The following is a 20588-nucleotide window of genomic DNA, read 5'->3' on the forward strand; positions in this document are numbered from 1 at the left end:
TCCCGCTGCGCCGCATATCTTAATTGCGGACTAGAGAGTTGCGCAGGGACAGAAATCCCACCCATCCCCACCCGTCCCCGCCAAAGTCTCACCCGTCCCCACCCGTCCCCGTGAGGAATCCCACCCGTCCCCATGAGGAATCCCTCCGTCCCCACCCGTCCCCGCGAGGAATGTCCTCCGTCCCCGCCTGTCCCCGTGAGGAATCCCCTCCGTCCCCGCCCGTCCCTATAAACTTCACAAATAGTTATTTCATTTAATTATGCAACTGAATTAAAGGCTCTGGTAAAAACCCATTTACAAATAAGCAAAAAGACTTTATTAATTTGGAAATATTAATTGGGAAGAATACACACTTTGTAAACGGGTTTCTACCAGAGCCTCTTTTGTTTATAAATTTTTATCAACACAACTAATATACTACTTTATCCTGAAGCAAAAAAAAAAGAAAAAAAGAAATAGAATTCTTTTCCTACCTTTGTTGCCTGGTTTCTGCTTTCCTCATGTTCTCATTCAGTTCCTTCCATCCACTGTCTCTCTTCCTTCTGCGTCTTCCATTTGCTCTGTTACTGTGCCTCTCCCTTTCTCCCCCCTTTCAAATTGGTCTGGCACCCATCTTCTTCCCTCCGCTCCCCCCATAGTCTGGCATCTCTGTCTTCTTCCCTGCCAGCGTCTTCTCCCCACTCTCTCTTCCCCATTTCCTTTCAGCGTCCTTCTCCCCCCCCATCTTCCCCATGTCCTGTCAGCGTCCTTCTCCCCCCTCTGTCTTCCCCATGGCCTTTCAGCATCCTTCTCCACCCACCCCCGTCTTCCCCATGGCCTTTCAGCGTCCTTCTCCACCCCACATCTTCCCCATGTCCTTTCAGCATCCTTCTCCACCCCTTTGTCTTCCCCATGTGCTTTCAGCGTCCTTCCCCCCCTCTTCCCCATGTCCTGTCAGCGTCCTTCTCCCCCTTCTGTCTTCCACAAATGCTTTCAGTGTCCTTCCCCCACCCCGTCTTCCCCATGGCCTTTCAGCATCCTTCTTCACCCCTTTGTCTTCCCCTTGTGCTTTCAGCATCCTTCTTCCCCCCCCCCCGTCTTCCCCATGTCCTGTCAGCATCCTTCTCCCCTTCTGTCTTCCACAAATGCTTTGTGTCCTTCCCCCCACCCCATCTTCCCCATGGCCTTTCAGCGTCCTTCTTCACCCCTTTGTCTTCCCCAGTGCTTTCAGCGTCCTTCTCCCCCCTCCTTCTCTCCCGCCCCGGGTGCAGCACAGCCGGCCAGGTCCCCTTACTTTTGTGGCACTTCCGCGACCGACAGACCGACAACAGCCCCGGTCTGACAAACCTCCCTGCCCTTAACCGCGAATCTAAATTTCCTTCTTACAGCTGCTGTAAGAAGGTAATTTAAATTCGCGGTTAAGGGCAGGGAGGTTTGTCGGACCAGGGCTGTTGTCGGTCGGTCGGGTTAGCTCCACAAAAGTAAGGGGACCTGGCCGGCTGTGCTGCACACGGGGCGGGGCGGGGCGGACCGCCCCCCTCCCTTGGTAGCCACTCGAGCAGCGAGGCTACTCCTCCTTACCTACCCTGCCTGCAGCACAGAGCCGAACAGAAGTCTTCCCGACGTCAGCGCTGACGTCAGAGTGAGGGAGGGCTTTGTTTACCGACGTCAGCGCTAACGTCGGGAAGACTTCCGTTCGGCTCTGTGCTGCAAGCAGAGCAGGTAGGGAGAAAAGCCGCGCGACTTAGTACATCCAGCCTCGCAGGAACCCCGCAACCCTCGGAGGCGTCCCCACGGGATCCCCGCGACCCGTGCAGCTCTCTATTGCGGACCTTTCCGCGTGCCAGCTGCAAGGCCTTCGCGTGCCACAGCTGGCACGCGTGCCATAGGTTCGCCATCGCTGCTATAGGACCTCCTTTTTGAGAACCTGTCAAAAATCTCTAAGGAGAGAAGCCCTGAAGCATAAATAAGGGATAAAATATTACTCCCTTTGGCGGTGTCGTATGATCACACTCCTGATGTGGGAACGAGATGTGCTGGATTTTTCCTCTCTCCGAGGTCGCTCTTTTCAGCGCATTTGGGAGCCCTTTTGGAACACCTGGCTCTTAGCCGCTTACTGAACTGCTGATATCTTGGTTCTTGCTCCCCCTTTATGTCTCTGGATGAGTTTTTGTACCTGTCTTCACAAATGGTTCATTTTATTGTCTGCAGCCCGAAGGAGGATCCGGGAGGAGGGGGGGGCACACTTGGGAGGTTGGGCGGGTTAGAGTTATGTGGTAATTTCTATGCCAAAATATGAGCTTAGTCTTTGTATTTCCTTGTTGAGCTCAATAAAAATATATTTGACAATAAGGTGTAAAATAGGTCTTGAAAGAAAAATCATTAGGAAGTCACTAGGACAGAGTAATACAGTTCTGAACAGCTATACTTCAGTAAAGGCCATGGAATGGCAGGATCAATAATAGCCCTGCATCCATCCACATATTAAACATCTTAATTATATTATGCCAAAATCCAATAAATAAATTGCTGACCTGATGTGCCCCAAATTCTATTGGTTGTGTTTTCCTTTTGTTCCCTTTCAGCAGAATTGCCAGGTCACTAATGCTACAGGACTCCAAGACCGTTGGTTTAGGACCATCAAACAAGCCACAGTCCCTGGGGAGACGATCAAAGGATTCTGGGAAATAACACTGAAGTAAATCCACAACCCCTGAGGCTAGACGTAGAATACCTGCCAGAAAATACAATGTAGAGCCACCATATTATGAACCTACAAATATTTTATGGTGATTTGTTTGGAGATCATTACAAATCATTTGTGGTTAAGTGTTGTGTACCTTAACTGTTCAAGAACATAAGCTTATGTGGAAAAATATGGTGATTTACAAATACTGGCACTAGTGGAAAGTGCCAATTGAGTTTTTTTGTTTTATTATGGATAGCAAAACAGATGAAAGTCTGGTATAAAACTCTCTCTTCTTGAAACAGAAAAGTTCTTTCATATCTACTATGCAATGGGTTCCATAGACAGGGCATTTGGGGGGAGGGCAATGTATAAAGTTACTTGTATTATGATAAAATAGAGATAGGCAACCAGAGTAGGAAGGGAGGGGAGACAGGGTGCAGAGCCAGTAAGGGAGGGAGCTGGGTACAGAGCATGCCAGGGAAAGGGAGGGGGGCTAGGTGCAAAGCTGGGCAAGGTACTTGAATATTAACACCCCCAGTTTATATTCAAGTCAACCTTTTTTTTTTGGGGGGGGAGGGAGAGAAGGTTACCTTGATTTATATTCATGCCAGCTTATATTAGGGTATATACGGTAAATAAATACAAATTTTTCACACATGGTCTATGGAGCTCTGTGCATTTCCAATTCGAACATTATGCAATGTTGCAGCCTGCCAGGGGTTGTACTAACATTCATGTGGCTCTCTGTGTATAAAGGTTGCCCTCCTCTGTGATAAAACATGAGGGGGCTCTTTACAAGTACCTAGACTGATGCCCAATTGGAACATATTTTATAAAGGAAAGGAGGCGCTTATTTTCTTTTATAGGATACTAGCATGCCAATACTCATCTGTCAAAAATGCTCTATGTGAGGTATGCGCACAGTTACAAATCAGTGCTTAGGGAGAATTTTTAAAATGAACATGTTATCACTGATTTAACCTGTCTGTCATGTTAACAATATACATGTTTTTTCAGCAGAAAAAGTCAAGGTAACCCAAAAACAAAGAGGAAAAAATTCCTTTATATTATTTTGGGCCACATTATTGTACTGCATTAAAACTCATAGGAGTACCTGAATGGGACCTGTAGTTCTGATACAGCTGATATATTCTTTTTGGCTTTCTCACTGCATAGTACTTCTTATCATTTGCACAATTTTTGCTTGCATAGTGGAATAAGGACCTCAAGTCACTGAAACGAAAAGAAACTCCTTTCATTATGCTCTGTGCTGTGTCACCTGTGAGGAACATTGAGTTTGGGTCATTGATGGTTCTCATTAAAAGTGCTAACTCTGCTTGGGTGAAGTCCTGAATCTCATCTCCATAAAGCTCGTGGATGGACCAAGACAACTCATCAAGCTTGGAGAGTCTTTGAGACAAGTTGTAAAGGACATCTTCTTCATCAAAATATCCTCTCTGGGATTTTATCTGTTGATAAATACAAAAGAGACGATAAACTTCCTTTCGGTCCCCCTGGAAATTTGGAGCCCTTTTTCTGCCTAATTTAATATATTGCTGCTCCGTCAGTCTGCCATGGAGACAGCTTAAAGCTTCAAACGATCCCTTTAAGAAAGACTTTATCTCTTTCCAAACCAAAGCTGGATTATATGCATGTTTGCCTTTTACCATTTTTGGCCATAATTCATTTGTAAATACTTCATGGGTGACAAAAACTCGAGGATCAGTTTCTTTCACATGAGCTTCTGAGGCATTTTCTTCCTCACCATATTCTCCTTCCACATCACCTTCTTCCTCTTCGTCTAACAAATCTGGTATGACTAAGTCATCCTGAGTGGACCATCCCACAATGTTTCTTTTGTGACTTCCATCTTCATTTCTTGGGAAAAATGGATCAGGCATTGAGGCATCGAGCAAAAGCAATAGTTGCTTGGAGGTAACAAACAATGGAAAATTCTCATCTTTGAGATCCTGGAGCCGGTAAACGTTAGCATCAATTGGTTTGAAATGACTTGTGGCTTTAGTAGACTTACTTAGCTCAATAAAATTCCTCTGGACTTCTTGGCACAGGACATGGTTTTTTGTGATAAAGATCTGATGAAAGTGTTCCAGTTTCTCAGACTCATCAATACTACAGTTGCTATCTTCATGCTCACTATCACAAGATGATTGAAGTCCATCTTCCTCATCCTGTTCATCATCTATACTATCCAGAGTTTCCTGTTCATCGACTGACTCATTTTCTTCTTCTGTTTCTTCTTCATCATCCTTATCCTCCTCTTCCTCCTCTGTGCTCTCTGTCTCAGTTACATTTTTCAACTTTCTTCGCTGCCATGTTTGCCTAACTAGCCAAGGGCCTCCCACCTCATCAGCCTTTTCCCAGTAGGAATGGAATTTCTTCCACAGTCTGTATAAACAACAAGTGGTCTTCCCTGTTCCACTGCGCCCTATTAAAATAATTGCTTCCAGAGGTTTAGGATTGAGATCGATGACTGCATATTCTAATTCGCCCACTCTGAAGGGATACTCAACAGGGGAATTCATATCACTTATGATATTAAAGGCCATGTTGGTACTAAAACTATGAAATTTCATTATATTATATTCTGTTTCTACTGCACTAGCAGGAGGAAAATAATCAGGTAAGACAGGCTCCTTAGACTTTAAAAAATCAAGGTCTTCGACATAACATCGAGGAATACGCTTTTGTGTGTTCAAGTTAGAGGAAAGTTGACCTTTATTTATACCCTTCAGCTTTTTCCGCAGGATACAGGTCAAGCCACGATTGTATGCACTACATATATTATCTATAGCATGGTTGAGTTTATTATGATCAAGAACAATATCCCAAATTCGGATTATTTCTGTGTAAACTCTTCCAGATGTTTCCACAGGATATACAGACTGTTCCGTCTCTATTATCTTTTCTGGGGCTTCACTGCACCGAGGTGAGAAGTCAATTGCAAGCTCCCATAACATCCTGGCTCCTTTGTCCAATTTTGCTTCAAAGAGCTGAATATCGCTTTTCAAATATTTCAAACGCTTCTGAAGGCTCTGCACCCACTCTCCATTGCCAAGCTGTTGAACTACGAGGACAATTTTTTTTTTCATACAATAGGGTACAGCTTTGCTCCCTAGCTTCTTCAGTGTATCTGAAGTACATTCAATTTCCCAAGTCATGCTGTCAAAATCCTGTATATTTATTACTTCATGTACATCATCAGTTTGTTCATCCAATTCATCATCTTCATCAAAAGTGGACAGGTCAACTCCTCCAGCTATATTATCAACTCCATTATTTTTTACTATGCTGGTACCATTACAAGCAATTCCAATACTAGGCAAAGATTTAACTGCTTGACTATCTGATGACCTCTTCATTTCATCTTCAGTGGTAGCAGTTACTAAAGACTTTGATGTTAATTTGGTATCTTGTTTCAAAGGTTTGCTCACTACAATCTCCTGGATCAGGAATGCAATTGATTGCACTAAGCACTCCCTCAGAGTTAATGCCTTTTCTGTTTGACTTATTTCTAAAGCTGTTGATAGTCTGTCTGTTGAGTGGTCAACGTCATTCATAACAGGTTCTGTTTTTTGTGCATTAGTCTGTGATTCAGCTTCTGAAGGCAATGAGGTGGACACAGAAGAGGAAGATGAACGAGGTGGCGTATTTGACTGTACAGTATCACCATTTGGAAGAGGCTTGGCTTGCTTCGTCAGCTGAGCAGACATATCTTGCCTATGCTTCTTTTTGCTCTCAGATACCGCTTTATTCCACAAAAGCAGCCGTGGGTCATTCTTTTTAATTCTGTGCCTCACATCTTTTCCCCGTTTGTTCTTTAAAGTTAAGTTGATGTCAAACTTTGCTAACAAGTCCATTATTTTCTTTATGGTTTGCTCCTTTATTTGCTTTATAGTCACACTTTGAAAGAGCAGGTGCATCACTGAATCTCCCTGCTTGTCCTGGACATTTGGATCAAGGTATGGAAACTCATCTGGCTTCGAGCTGTATAGGTCAAGAAGGTAGCTTAAGAAGCGTAAACCAATGTCATCTGAAAGAAAAAGGATTGGAAATTATGATTATATTACTAACCTCAGTGCTTTACAGGTGTTTACAACAGCAATTTTAAAAAATCTAACACCTCTATCAAAACCAAAAAGACCATAAGACATTATAAAATAATGTATGCAGCTGGTGCTTTTCAAATGCCAAGCAACCTGCATAAATTAATGCTCCAAAATTCCCAAGTGAAATTATTAAGGGTGTTCAGCATTTGGTAAAATATGCATAAGAACTTGTAGAAGTACACGTGTTACTTGCCTGCAGAGAGACAGAGCATTCCATTAAGAAATTTACATCGCTCAGCACTTTAGCCCTTCCCCTAAATCTCCCACAATCAAATTTCAGTTGCTATGCGATCATGTCTAACTGGGCACCTCCATTTAGGTACCCTGAGGGTGCCGGTAGGAGCCTGTTCTATAACAATCTCGAAGCCTAGGTTCCATTACAGAATAGCAGCAGAACCCAGGACAGATATACTCAATAATCAGGAACCCATAATTACATGGGCCATAGAGCTGGTTAAGTGTGAATGCCTATAAGTACAGGGACCTTATAGTATTCTCTAAGTTATGTGCTTAAATGGAAGCCCTGCTGATGTCCTGCCCATGCTGTACTCCTTTGTATACCCACTTTGCAAATTCCCGCTATGTAAATTAAACAGATATTTGCAGGACAGTGCTTAGGCCCTATGCTGGCATTTACACATGTAGGTGCACCCATGCACAAAAATGCTTCTACACACTAAATACCTAGGTTACAGAATTGCCCTTTAAATGACTTCAACTGCCAAAAAGATCCACCTGAGTTTGGGAGCCCCTGGGTAAACAAATGTTAATAAATTATACGAGGACGCACAACATATAATATGTTCATATGATTCAAAAAGTTGTGTGATCATGGCACCGAGGTACCCCCTCTTTAAACCCAGTATGCACCCAAAAAGAGGGAGAAACATTGGTGAAGCAAGGTCGCTTGTTGGGAAGATTGGAGAAGATGTGGCAGCGTTGGAGCTCAAGTCATCTTTTGTCAGCTAAGTCATTGAATGTGCCTCCGGGTGACTTTGCCCTTTTCTAAACCTGAGCTGTTCTGTGAGGGAGTTTTTTGCTAGTGAAAGTATTTAAAGCAGTTTTGATTTATACCTTCTGGTTCTTATACTGCTATATTAGTCTGAGGCTTTTTCTTCTTCTTTTTGGGTGCATGCTGGGTTTGAAGAGGGGGTACCTCAGTGCCACGATCACACAACATTTTGAATCATTATATAAACAAATGTTGTCCCAAATAGAGGAGGGGGATAGGAGTCTGAACAGATTCTTAAAGGCATACTCTGATAAACACCTGTTTGAAAACTACAAACCGGAATCAAACATTTTCATAACTGTTGATTCCATATAATAAATTACTCCTCGCAGAATTCTGCACGACTATGCAAAGCAAAATTTACGCAGAATTGCAGAGTCACGCAGAATTCCCCCTTTCCTGTGCAGAATCTTGGACGGTTCCCCCTTCCCACACCCTTCTCTCCATCCCCTGCGCCACACTCATGCCCTCCCTTCCTCCACACCTCTTTATATCTTCACCAGCGCAAGCAGCTTCTCCAGCCTGCTGCTTGTACTGCTGTGTTTCCCTCTGATGTCACTTCTTGGCCCCGCAACCAGGAAGTGATTTCAGAGGGCAGCCAGCGAGCAGCTAGTGAAGATTTAAAGAGGTACAGGGGTGGGGAGGCGAAGTAGTGCCAGCACTCCCACCAAGACAACGCCTGAAGTGATCCGTCTCCCCCTTTACTTCACCACTGGCTATCAGGTCATGGTATCGAGGCAGCGATTCTCACACACTGCCTGCCACTAACCCGAAAGTATCTCCAGAACAGAGGAGAGGCTTCTGGGTTAGTGGCAGGCAGCGTGTGAGAATTGCTGCCTCAATACCATGACCTGGTACAGAGAGGGAAGGGGAGGGGTGAGAGGAAGGAGAGAGGCTGGCACAGGGGAAGGGTGAGAGAAAGGAAAGATACTGGCACATGGGAGGGAGCCATTCATGGGGAGGGGAGAGGGTGAAATGTTTCACATGATAATGGAGGGGAAGAAGGGAGGTTTGACCCAGTGCACGAGGCAGGGGAGAGAGCGAGATGGTAGACAGTAAGAAAGAATCAGAAATGTTAGATATGGAAGAAGGGAGAGAATGCTGCATGGGGGGGAGTGATGACAGGAGGGGAGAGAAAGAGCATGGGGATGGATGAAATGGAGAGAGAGATACACAGAAAGTGGAGGAGGAGAAGGAGGGAGATGTTGAAACTAGGAACAGAATGAGAGATGGAGAGATGCCAGGCAATGGGAGGGAGGGAAGAGAGTGGGAGAAACTCTGGACCATGGGGAAGAGTGCAGGAGGGAAGAGAAAGAGAGATATCAGGCAACAAGGGTGGGGAAGGAAGGAATAAGGAACAGATGCTGGGCTATAGTGGTGGAGGAAGGAAGATGCTGAGAATGGTAGAACCTTGAGGGGGAGGAAAAAGTTGCAAGGAAATGGATGAGAGGATAGATATAACAGAGGGTAGAAATATGGTAATGAAGGTACATTGAAGATGAAAGGGAATGGAGGCCTGAAGAAGGAATGAGATGGGAAATGGGAGAGAAAATGGAAATCTGATACATAGCTGAAAAGTGAAAAAGAGGAGAAGAGTAAGAAAGTGGCAGAAAAGAGCTAAAAAGGAATGATCAATATGTCTGAGGCAGGTATAGTGAGGGAATAGACAGGACAGAGTAGAAAAGACAAAATGGAAAGCAGCCACTTGAAGGAGAATTAGCAGACAGGAAAGCAGAAAAAAGAAACTGGAACCAATATGATGTAAAAATAAAACATCCAGACAACAAAGATAGAAGAAAAATATTTTATTTTAAATGTTTTAAATGAAATGTGTATAATAATTATCAAAAATATTATTTAAATTTTGACAAATAATCTTGCAGAATAAAAAATATCCTGATTTCAAATAAAATATAAAGAACCCCCTCCCCCACCCAACTAAAAAACATCTGTAACTTTGGCCAAGCCTGGCAGTAAACTGCTTACCTCTTTTGTTTAAAATGATGGAAACTGCAACATGTAAAGGAGTGTCTCCCTCTACAAGAGACAGGCTCTGGGGATTGGCTCCTCGGGTCAGCAACAAGTATGCCAACTCAAAATCTTCTTTCTTCAAACAAGTACAAAGTGGCTTTTCATAGCTGGCTCCAAACCCATCAGGAGAAGCTAAGAAAAAAGGTTGGGAGTAGAATCAAGCTTCACTTCCTTTATACACAGCAACGCTATACTGCAGAACTAATAAGCTGAACAAAAGGTATATGACAAGTAAGGGGTGTTCTGTCAGCTTATAAATAAGGGGAAGAGAATGCTAATCAACACTGAGATAGTAATTTTATAAAAGTAGGCACCAAAGTCTCTTTCTAAAATGTTAGTGTAAGCAGCAGAAAACTGAGCTTACACTGCAGGTGCAGTGATTTACACATGCTCAAGAGCAAGTGTAAATGGCCATGCCTAGAATAATTAAGTACAGGTGTAAATTAGCTTATTTTATAATCTATGCATATACCTACTAACTGTTCATTCAGTATATGTCAACATGTGTACTTTTAAAGCAGTCACACATGCAAAAAAGAGAAATTAAGTTCTTACCTGCTAATTTTCTTTCTTTCAGTCCCTCCAAATGGACACAGAACGGATGGGTTTACGCTCCTCTGCCAGCAGGTGATGACTGAGACATTGACTTTTGGCTGTAGTAAAAGTAGGCTGTGCAATCCCATCTACAATCAGTCTGACAAATAGCCAAGCAGGCTCTAACTAAGAACGTAAGAACTGTGAACTATAAAAACATCAACTTCACTCCCAGAAAGAGAATATTAAGCAATTGGTCGGACTGGATAGGGAAAACACTATTGGATACTGATTAGAATAAGAACCTTCAAATGTGTCCTCACAGCTCGCCAAGGAGACCCAAACACTGCCACTTTTATTAAACTCCCCAACAACCTAGACAAAAAGATACCGCAGAAAAAAATGTACTCTTCGTGAAAAGACACCGAACAAAAATGACAGGGTGGGATCTGTGCCGGTCTGGATGGATTGGATGGATGGGTCTGTGCCAGCACCGAATGGATGGGATGTATCAAAGCAGTACCCATCAAGGGTGGGACCGCAAAGCGCTTCCACAAGAACATGCTCACCAAACACTATGTCCCGATGCCCCTGAAGGTCCACACAGTAGTGGCGAACAAAAGAATAGAGAGAAGACCAAACCGCAGCTTTACAGATATCCACCAGAGTCACAAGAGAACTCTCAGCCCAAGAGGCCGCCTAACCCCGAGAGGAATGAGCTTTGAGAAAATCCGGAACAGGCTTCTTCTGGAGAAGGTACGCTGAAATGATAGCTAGAGATTGATATGGGGACAAATTTGTCCCTGTCCCCGCAGGAACTCAATTTCCCTGTCCTGTCCCTGTGAGTTTTGTCAGTCACTGTCCCAGCTCCATTCCTGTAAGCTCTGCCTTAACCACACAAGTCTCAAACATTTATGATTTTAAAGTGTTTTAGGCTTGTGCAGATGAGGACAGAGCTTGCAGGAATGGGACAGGGACAAGGACAGGAAAAGAACTCATGGGGACAGGGTAATGGGTTCCCATGGGAATGGGGAAAAATTTGTTCCCGTGTCATTCTCTAGTGATAGCCTCCTTGAGCAAGCACACAATCGTAGCCATAGAAGCACCATCCCCTTTATGAGGACCCGCTAAAAAGACAAAAAGACAATCCGGGTGATGGAACTCCTAGGACCCGCTAAACATAAGCATGAAGGACTCTAAGGACATCCAATTTGCACAACTGTCTCTGTTCCAACGAGCTATCCCAACTACCCAAGACTAGAAGGACAACAGACTGGTTGACATGAAAAGGCAAAACCAACTTCGGAAGAAAGGAGGGAACCTGCTGCAGCATAATCCGCTCCTTAGAGAATTCCAGGAAGCGAGGCCTGCAGTTCAGAAACGCGTCTCATGGACGTAATGGCCACCAGGAACATCGCCTTTAGAGTAAAGTCCTTCAAGGTTCAGGAGCCAAGAGGCTCGAAAGGAGGATGAACAAGCATGGAAAGAACCAGGTTGAGATCTCAAGCCAGAACCGAAGGACGAACTGGTGGTTGGAGCAGTTTCGTCGACCTCAAGAATCGAATCACATCCAGAGAGAGGCCAAATGCCAACCATGCAACAGGCTGTGAAAAGAAGACAAGGCCACAATCTGCACCCTAAGAGAGGACCAGGCAAGGCCCTGCTTCAGGCCATCCTGTGAGGCAAATATTTGCGAAGGGGAACTATGCTACGAGTGGAACACTGCTCCTCAAAAAGATGCCAGATGTACACATGAGCTCAAGAGGTGAAAAGTCTCTGGGAATCCAAGAGGTTGGAGATCACACTATCCAAATACCTTTTCTTCTTTATGCATTCCCTTTCAAGAGCCGAGCAGTAAGATAAAAGGAACCCATATCAAACATGGGAATGGGCCCCTGAGTCAGGTCATGTAAGAGGAGCAGCGGAAGAGGATCTTCCACAAGAAGACCAACCAGATCCGCATACCACAGGTGCCTGGGTCAGTCTGGAGCCACCAGGATCACCTCACCTGTGTGCCAAGCAATTTGAAGAACACTGCCCACCAGTGGCCACAGAGGAAAGACATAAAGCAGGCCATCCATTGGCCAAGCCTGCGTCGACTGAAGAACCTCGGCGTTTTGGCATTGATATTTGTGGCATGAGGTCCATAATTGGCCAGCCCCAGGCGTGAACAATCAACTCAAACGCTTTGAGCCTGAGACACCACTTTCCAGGATCCAGCACATCACAGCTGAGGACGTCCACCTGGACGTTGTCCACTCCCACTATGTGGGAAGCCGACATGTCCAGAAGCTGAGTCTCTACCCATTCCATGAGAAGAGATGTCTCCTACGCTACCAGATAACTCTTGGTTCCCCCCCCCCCCAACTGATGACTGACGTAAGCTACCACCGTGGCATTTTCCGAGAGAACCCAAACCAACTTGCCCTTCAGCAATGACTGGAAAACGAGTAACGCCAACCGAATGGCTCTGGTCTCCAGAATATTGATCGATCAGGACGCCTCCTCTGATGACCAGCTGCCCTGAGCTGAGTGATTGAAACATTGAGCTCTCCAACCGAGGAGACTGGCATCCATGAGAAGAATTGTCCACTGGGGCTGATCTAGATTTACTCCCTGTACCAGATTGGAAGATTGTAGCCACTAGCGCAGGCTGCGACGAACCAATCCCAAAGAGGGACAGGTAGTCCAGATTGTGAAACTGCGGAGACCACCACCAAAGGAGAGCATACTGAAGGGGATGCATGTGAGCCTGAGCCCACCTGACCACTTCTAGGGAGGCCGTCATTGACCCCAAGACCTGCAGAAAAATCCTGTGCCTGAGGTCAATGACAATCCATCAGAAAGCGAATCTGTGACTGCAATTTCAACACCCGGGCCTCGGGAAGGAAGACTCTCCCCAAGCTGGTGTCAAAGAGAACTCCGAGATACTCCAAGCACTGAGACGGAGTCAACCAGCTTTGGGTCAGGCTGAACACCCAGCCCAGCAACTACAGGATCTCTACATCTCGACTCGTGACCCAGGAGCTCTCTTGAAAGGACTTTGCTTGAATCAACCAGTCATCCAGACAGGGATGAACCAGAATACCCTCCTTGTGCAAGGCCGCCACCACCACCACTACCATATTCTTGCTAGACCAAAAGGAAGTGCACAAAACTGATAGTGCTTTCCCAAAATCGCAAAGCAAAGGAATCGCTGATGGGAAGCTCGAATCAAAACATGCAGGCCTCCGTCAGATCGAGAGAAGTCAGAAATTCCCCAGGCTGAATGGCAAGAATGATGGATTTTGGGGTCTCCATACAAAAGGACGGAAACTAAAGCACCCTGTTGACACCTTTCAGATCCAAGATGGGCCAAAAAGACCCCTCTTTCATGAGCACCACAAAGTAAATGGAGTAAGATGAAACGATCTGGTAAGAGCCGGGAAAACTCGAGAGCATAGTCTTCCTGAATCACCTCTAGGACCCACTGATCCATTATGATCGTGGCCCACCATGGTAAAACTCCCGCAACAGGGCTTCCACCGGAACCGGGGGAAGGGCCCGCAATGAGTTACTGGGCCGAATGGGTGGAGGAGGAACCACTGGTGGAGTCATGCCCCCCCCGAAAGGACTGCATGCGCTGAAAAAAATGTCCTCTGGAAGGAAAAGCCGCACCCCAGCCAGGACGGTACCAACAAAAATCATGCAAACGTCCAAGGGCTACGCCACCCTGGTCCTCTGGAAGCCAGGGCACCTTAGAGTCACTTAAGGTCTGAACAAGCTTATACAACTCCTCCCCAAAAAGGAAGGAGCCCCGAAAAGGAAATTTACTTGAGCTTGGACTTAGAGGCTGTATCCACCGACCAATCCCAGAGCCACAGAGTAAAGCAAAAGGCTACGCCGAGGGCCATACACTTGGCAGATGCCCGCAACAGATCATACATGGCATCAGAGAGATAAGAAGCACAAAGCTCAATCTTAGACACTTCTTGATCCACCAAGAACCAGTCATCAGACTCCAGGTCAAGACCCTGCTCAGACCAGCGGAAACAAGCCTAGGCTACAAAACCGCCACAAATCGCCTGGACAGCCAAGGCAGCCACGTCAAAACTCTGCTTAAGAAAAGACTCCATCTTACGATCCTGGGAGTCTCTCAAGGTTGAACCACTTTCAACGGGCACCATATGTCTACGAGCAATAGCCGAGACTACTGCATCAACCACAGGAGACTTAAAGGTATCCCTATCTCCATCAAGAATGGTGCATATTTCATGTAAAGCTAGAGCCATACCATAGCCAGCCTCTATATATTTCATATTACAATTTTAGTGAAATTTTAAGACCCAAAATAACTTATCTTATCTAAGCTTGGGGCTCCGACGTGAATTCAGCATTTCGCCAGAGAGCTGTTTCAAGGAGCATCCCCATTTAAGATATCACACCACTATCTCCGTGTAGTGTAATTTTGAACTACACGGAGATAGTGGTGTAATATCTTAAATGGGGATGCTCCTTGAAACAGCTCTCTGGCGAAATGCTGAATTCACGTCGGAGCCCCAAGCTTAGATAAGATAAGTTATTTTGGGTCTTAAAATTGTAATAAGTATAAGAAATATATGGTGGACCGATGAGGAGGCTGGTTATGGTATGGCTCTAGCTTTACATGAAATATGATGCTGGAGTGTAGCCGCTGAGGTCACCTTAAAGATTATTCCATAAACCTTATAAATTTGAGTACTCGTTGAAGTATGGATAAATGAACAATCTGTGAGGAATGAAAGAAGACTGAATTCATTAGTTACGCTGATGTGGATAGTGAGTGTGGCAACTATTTATTATAGTTTCAGATGATGGCAGGACATCCAGGCAGCAAACAGGCAGACTTTTTCTTGGACTTTAGGTGAAATTTCGGGTGTAGAGAGGTAGATCTGGGAGTCATCAGCATATAGGTGATACTGGAAGGAGATCAGAGCATCGATGGGACGAGGTATAGAGCAGCAAAAGAAGACAGAACCCTGGGGTACATCAACCGCTAGCAGGGTAGCAGCAGAAGAGGACTCACCAACACATACACTAAAGGTATGATGGGAGAAGTAGGAGGCAAACCAGGAGAGGACAGATTTGCAGAATCCAAGTGAGGACAGCATATCAAGGAGTAAGCTGTAATTAACTGTCAAAGACAGTAGACAGGTCAAGAAGGATGAGGATCAAGTAAAGGTCCTTAGATCTGGCCATGAACAGATCACTGCAGACTTTGGTGAGGGCAGTCTCTGTGGAGTGTTGGGGGCGAAAGCCTGATTGTAGAAGATCAAGAATCTGTCAACTTGAAAAGAAGTCAAGGCAGCAACGGAGAACAGCAAGCTCGAGTAGCTTGGATAGGAACAGAAGAAGGGAGTCAGGGCAATAGTTGGATGGGCAGGTGGGGTTCAGCGAGGGTTTTTTGAGAAGCGGCTTAACCACCTCATGTTTGAAGGCATCGGGAACAGTTGCAGAGTGTCACAGCAAAAAGACCAACATACTTTTATTGTGCTTCTGCTCATTGTGTTTATTAGTTTTGGTGGCTTGTCAAGGATAATATTATAAAGTCATTCTAGTATAAGGCCACTAGACATATACATTAACAGACGGGGCACTCTGTCTCTCTCTATCACAATCAAAGATTTAAATTTTGAATGCAACAGTTATGTTAATGCCAACGCATTTTAGACCAAGCAAACAAAGTATACTTACTACTCAACTTTTATTTTTAAAGAGATAATCCCCCCCAAACTGATTTAGAACAATATTTTCTGGGCTTGTAATCAGCAAAGCCTCAGCTAAAAGAGCTCACCTCCTCTGTCCAGCAAACACTTCAGAAGCTGGATACGTTGCTTGCCCCCTGCACAGAGTTGGTTGATGATGCTGCTAATATTGAAGTCCTGCAGGTGGCAGTTTTTAAGAAGCCCATTCTCCTTCCCTGTAGCCTGGGTTGGGCTCTCGCCATTGGCATTCCGGGTCAACAGCAGCAACACCTCATGCCATTTCCGTTTGTTGAGCAGCCGTGTGACCAGATGGTTGGCGAAGCAATCAGGAATGTCACAAACAGCTTCTGTGGGGATTTCTGAAAGCAGGGAAATAAAAATAAAAAAAGAGTGAGACACTTAAACACACAAAGCACTATAGAAAAGAAGAATTTCCATGGAAAACTTGGCACCATTAGAGCTGTATTGGTCCTAATTTGCAACTATGAAGATAAGTACTTTACTCCACAGTGACATTATTATGTTTTGAACAGTTATTTATTGAAGAATTGAAAATATTGAAAGCTTGTTACATTTTGATGGTGTGGATTTTTTTTTGTTTTTTTTAAGAGACCAATGACTGTGCTATGCCCCCATACAGAACATGAGTTGTACTTATGACCCATAGTAACATAGTAAATGACGGCAGATAAAAACTGAATGGTCCATCCAGTCAGCCCAACCATACTCGCCCCATTAATTAATCATTTAATATAAATGGTCCCTTTTCTTAGACTATTTCCTGCGGGTAACCTGCAGAACAGGGGAAAGAAATCATCTGGTTGCTGTGGGTACAGGGACAAGGCCAGTCATTGTCCCATAGAGTGATGAATGGCCTTGTCCCCAAAGTAAAGGATCTGCCCCAAGTTACCTCCCTTCCCAGCCCGCCTGGTCAGCACCCCCCCTTGCAGGTGCAACAACAGCCCCCCTTGGGAGTCCAGTAGCCTCCCTCCCCCACCTACCAACACCCTCACACCTCCCTCTCTGGTTCTCCAATCGCCAGCGGAAAAAAAAAAAAAAAAAGAAAAAAACCCCAACAACAAACCCACGACTCTCCTGGGTTGGCCTATTAAATTAAAATCGGAAGCCGTGCCTGCTGCAGAGGGTTACTCCCTATATCCACTCCTAATAACGCTATTGTGTCAGCTTTTGAAAGGAAGACTATCGTACCTCCACCCCAATAAAATATGCAGGTTTTCAACCAGGAAAGGAAGACTGCTTCTATTTAGGATGGTAAAGGCCTATACCATTAATATTATTTTAACTTTTTGATTTGTTATATAACTTTTTTAGATCAATTCCATTATAAACTGTTTAGGTACTAGTTTGATAAACGGTAAGGACGAGGGGTGCACAATGCGCCTCAACATACAGGGTATTTCATGCTAGTAACCCATACACAGACATGTCATTTAATCAAAATAATTTTTATTCAATTTATATTTAATTAACTTGAGGTTCAAATTAGAATTAAGATTATATTGCCAATTAATTAAATGCATTACATTCATTGCCAATTCTGTAAAACATTCTGCGTTGGGGGGGGAAATTAGTCTTGCCCCAGGACTAATTGATCCATATGGAGCGAGAGATTTTTTTCTCCCCTGATCAGAAGCTGGTGCTTGCTTATGAACCCTCGCCAGGATCAATATTACATCACTTCAGTCTGACAATGGTCAGCTAGCACCTCACCGAAAAAGAGGATGGACTTATTTGAACAAAAGAATTCCTTTTAGCTCTTATAAATACCAGGCTTAAAGAAAAGTTTTACAGATTATATCTTGGTTTATAGCAATTTCTGAATATGTTAATACTATTATAATATACCCAAAGAAAACTCCCTTTCCCAGTATCCTTAAGAGTTTGAATCAAAACAGTTCTCTGACCAAGTTGTTTGCAAAGCTGACAGCCCGGGGTTTCACAGATACCAAAAGAAAGCCCATACGACCCCCCTTAATGAGAATTCCTATACTGGGCTTAAGGAGCCCCCCCCCCCTTAACACCTAGAAAATCACCTAGAAAATCACCTAGAAAAACGCCTCTTGGAATGTCACAGACCTAAGAGAGTTTCTATGGTAACCTAGCTTAAAGGTCAGATAGGTTAAACTTCAGATGTTGCTTCTGGATTGTCCAAAATCTAAATCTTTATAGTATTAGTTTTATATGCACATTTCATGTCTTAAAACATATACACATACACAGTCTGGGGTCCCAAACATTCTCTCATATTTCATTCATATTCAATAATTCTTTAGAGCACAGTTCTTCAACTGCCGGTCCGCGGACCGGTGTCAGTCCGCAGAAAATTTCTGCCGGTCCACACAGGGCCGGTGAGATCAAGTCGGCAGTTAAATTTCCTGCTGACTGCGGTTCCTCCCGACTGCGTTCCTGCTGACCAATGTTCCTCCCAGCCTCAGGCGATCAAGATAGGCTGCCAACATCGAGCCTTCCCTCTCTGAGCCTCACCTGTTCGGAAACAGGAAGTTGAAACAAAATAGGCGGGACTCAGAGACTGAAGGTCCCAACGTCAGCAGCGTGTCTTGATCGCCGCCCCTGCCGAGTTGCTGAAGAGGGCCGCGGGGAAGTTGTGATTAGAACGGAGAGAGCTGCAGATTCAGGTGCAGGTAGAGGGAGATGGTCAGCGTGTGCGAACTAGATCCTGGGGATCCTTCACAGTGGCTGTCTCCCCTCCCACCAGCTCTCCTATATGCCAGGGCAGTGATTTACCGGCAACTTCCTGCAGGCAAGTACTGAGAGCTGCTGGAAGGGGAGGAAGCCACTGTAGGAGGCTGGGAAGGTGCTGGATAAAGGGAGAGCTGTTACTGGACTTGAAGGGAGTTAGAAGGAGAGATGCTGCTGGGAGGGGAGGAGGGAAAGGGATGGGAAGAGAGTTAATGTTGGATAGAGGGAGGAGGGAAGGGAGAAGAAGGAGAGATGCTGCTGGGAGGGGAGGAGGGAAAGGGATGGGAAGAGAGTTAATGTTGGATAGAGGGAGGAGGGAAGGGAGAAGGAGAGATGCTGCTGGGAGGGGAGGAGGGAAAGGGATGGGAAGAGAGTTAATGTTGGATAGAGGGAGGAGGGAAGGGAGAAGGAAAAAAAGGAAGGAGGGTAGGGAGAAAGAAAAAAGGAAGGAAACAGCTGGCAGGGAGATTACAGGAGGGGAAGAGGGTCAGGGTGGAATGGAGAGATCAGATGAGGGAAAGAGGAGAGAGAGGAATGAGAAAGTAGAGAGACATTGATGCTGGAAAGGGGGTCAGCAGAGAAATGAGAGAGGGATAAAGATGCTAGATCTGGTGTAGGAGAGATAAAAATGAAGAAGGCAGTGAAGCTGGAATGATGATGTAAAAAGGAGAGAGGAGGATGGACAGGGAAGAGGGGTATAGAAAGAAGTCAGATACATATGGAAGGGGGAGAGGGTAGACATTGGATGGAACGGGCAGATGCTGGAAGGAAAAGAGTGAAAAGAAGATGAAAGTAGAAACCAGAGACAACAAAAAGTAGAAAAACATAATTTTATTTCTATTTTGTCATTAGAATATATCAGGTTTGAAATATATATCCTGCTAGAGACATAACTGGGGACAGCAGTATTCTGTGAGCATGATATTTCTATGTAGCATTCTATAATAACTTGGCTTGTTCAGTTTTCTTGATAGTAGAGGGGATATATGTGAAGGGGAGGGGAGACAGGGGTTTTGTTGGTCTGTGCTCTGTATATTTGTATTTATAAAATCACAATTGTTCAGAATATTGTTTCTTTTTATACTTTAATAAAATATGTTCAATATAAAATTATAATTGCGGCTTGTGCAGATGGGATCAGATGGTTTGCGGGGACCGAGCTCGCGGAGATGGGGCGTAAACGGGGTTTTTAAATTTTAGTACTAGTAGTTTGCTGGTCCACAAAATAATTCTTTTATTTCTGCCGGTCCACGGGTGTAAAAAGGTTGAAGAACACTGCTTTAGAGCACATTTAAGAGATTTAAGCTTCCTTCTGTACCAAGTAATGGAATATGAAATCAAATATTCTCTGAGTGTTTTAGGTGCAAAACTGAAATGTTTTAGACAAAGAAAGAAACAAAGAATACTGAACAGAGAGAGAGAGAGAAAGAGAAAGAGAGATAAAGAGCACTTATAATTGTAATACCTTTACAAATGTGTTATCTATTTAGTTTCCCTAAGTCCAGTTTCACTAGCAAATTACATAAAGAGAATATTATTATGCTTTTTCTTACTATTAATCCCTAGTGTTTTTCTTCTGGCCAGATTAAATTTTTTTATATCTTTGTACCTAACTTTAAATATGTTCTTAATTGGGCGTTGGCCCTGTCTATCACAAGTGCATTGCTAACTAGATTTACCCAGAATCATATGAAAAGTAGGTGTCTGCATGTAGAAAAATATACAATGTATTCAACACAAATACTTTGCACACTATCCGTTCCAATATGGCT

At 44.4% G+C, this 20588-nt stretch overlaps 1 protein-coding gene across 5 annotated transcripts in view; it reads right to left on the reverse strand.

The window, feature by feature from the left end:
• The window catches only part of TRANK1 (tetratricopeptide repeat and ankyrin repeat containing 1), a 258846-nt gene that overhangs the window by 103696 nt on the left and 134562 nt on the right, over nt 1–20588 (reverse strand). For all 5 annotated transcript variants that reach the window (XM_033930525.1, XM_033930526.1, XM_033930523.1 and 2 more), the window contains 4 exons: nt 16185–16454; nt 9794–9970; nt 3783–6719; nt 2514–2713 (listed from right to left, as the gene is read on the reverse strand). In XM_033930525.1, coding sequence (XP_033786416.1) covers nt 2514–2713; nt 3783–6719; nt 9794–9970; nt 16185–16454 — 3584 coding nt within the window. The remainder of the gene's footprint in view (nt 1–2513; nt 2714–3782; nt 6720–9793; nt 9971–16184; nt 16455–20588) is intronic.

Source organism: Geotrypetes seraphini, chromosome 2, assembly GCF_902459505.1.
Source record: "Geotrypetes seraphini chromosome 2, aGeoSer1.1, whole genome shotgun sequence".
Taxonomy (NCBI): Eukaryota; Metazoa; Chordata; class Amphibia; order Gymnophiona; family Dermophiidae; genus Geotrypetes; species Geotrypetes seraphini.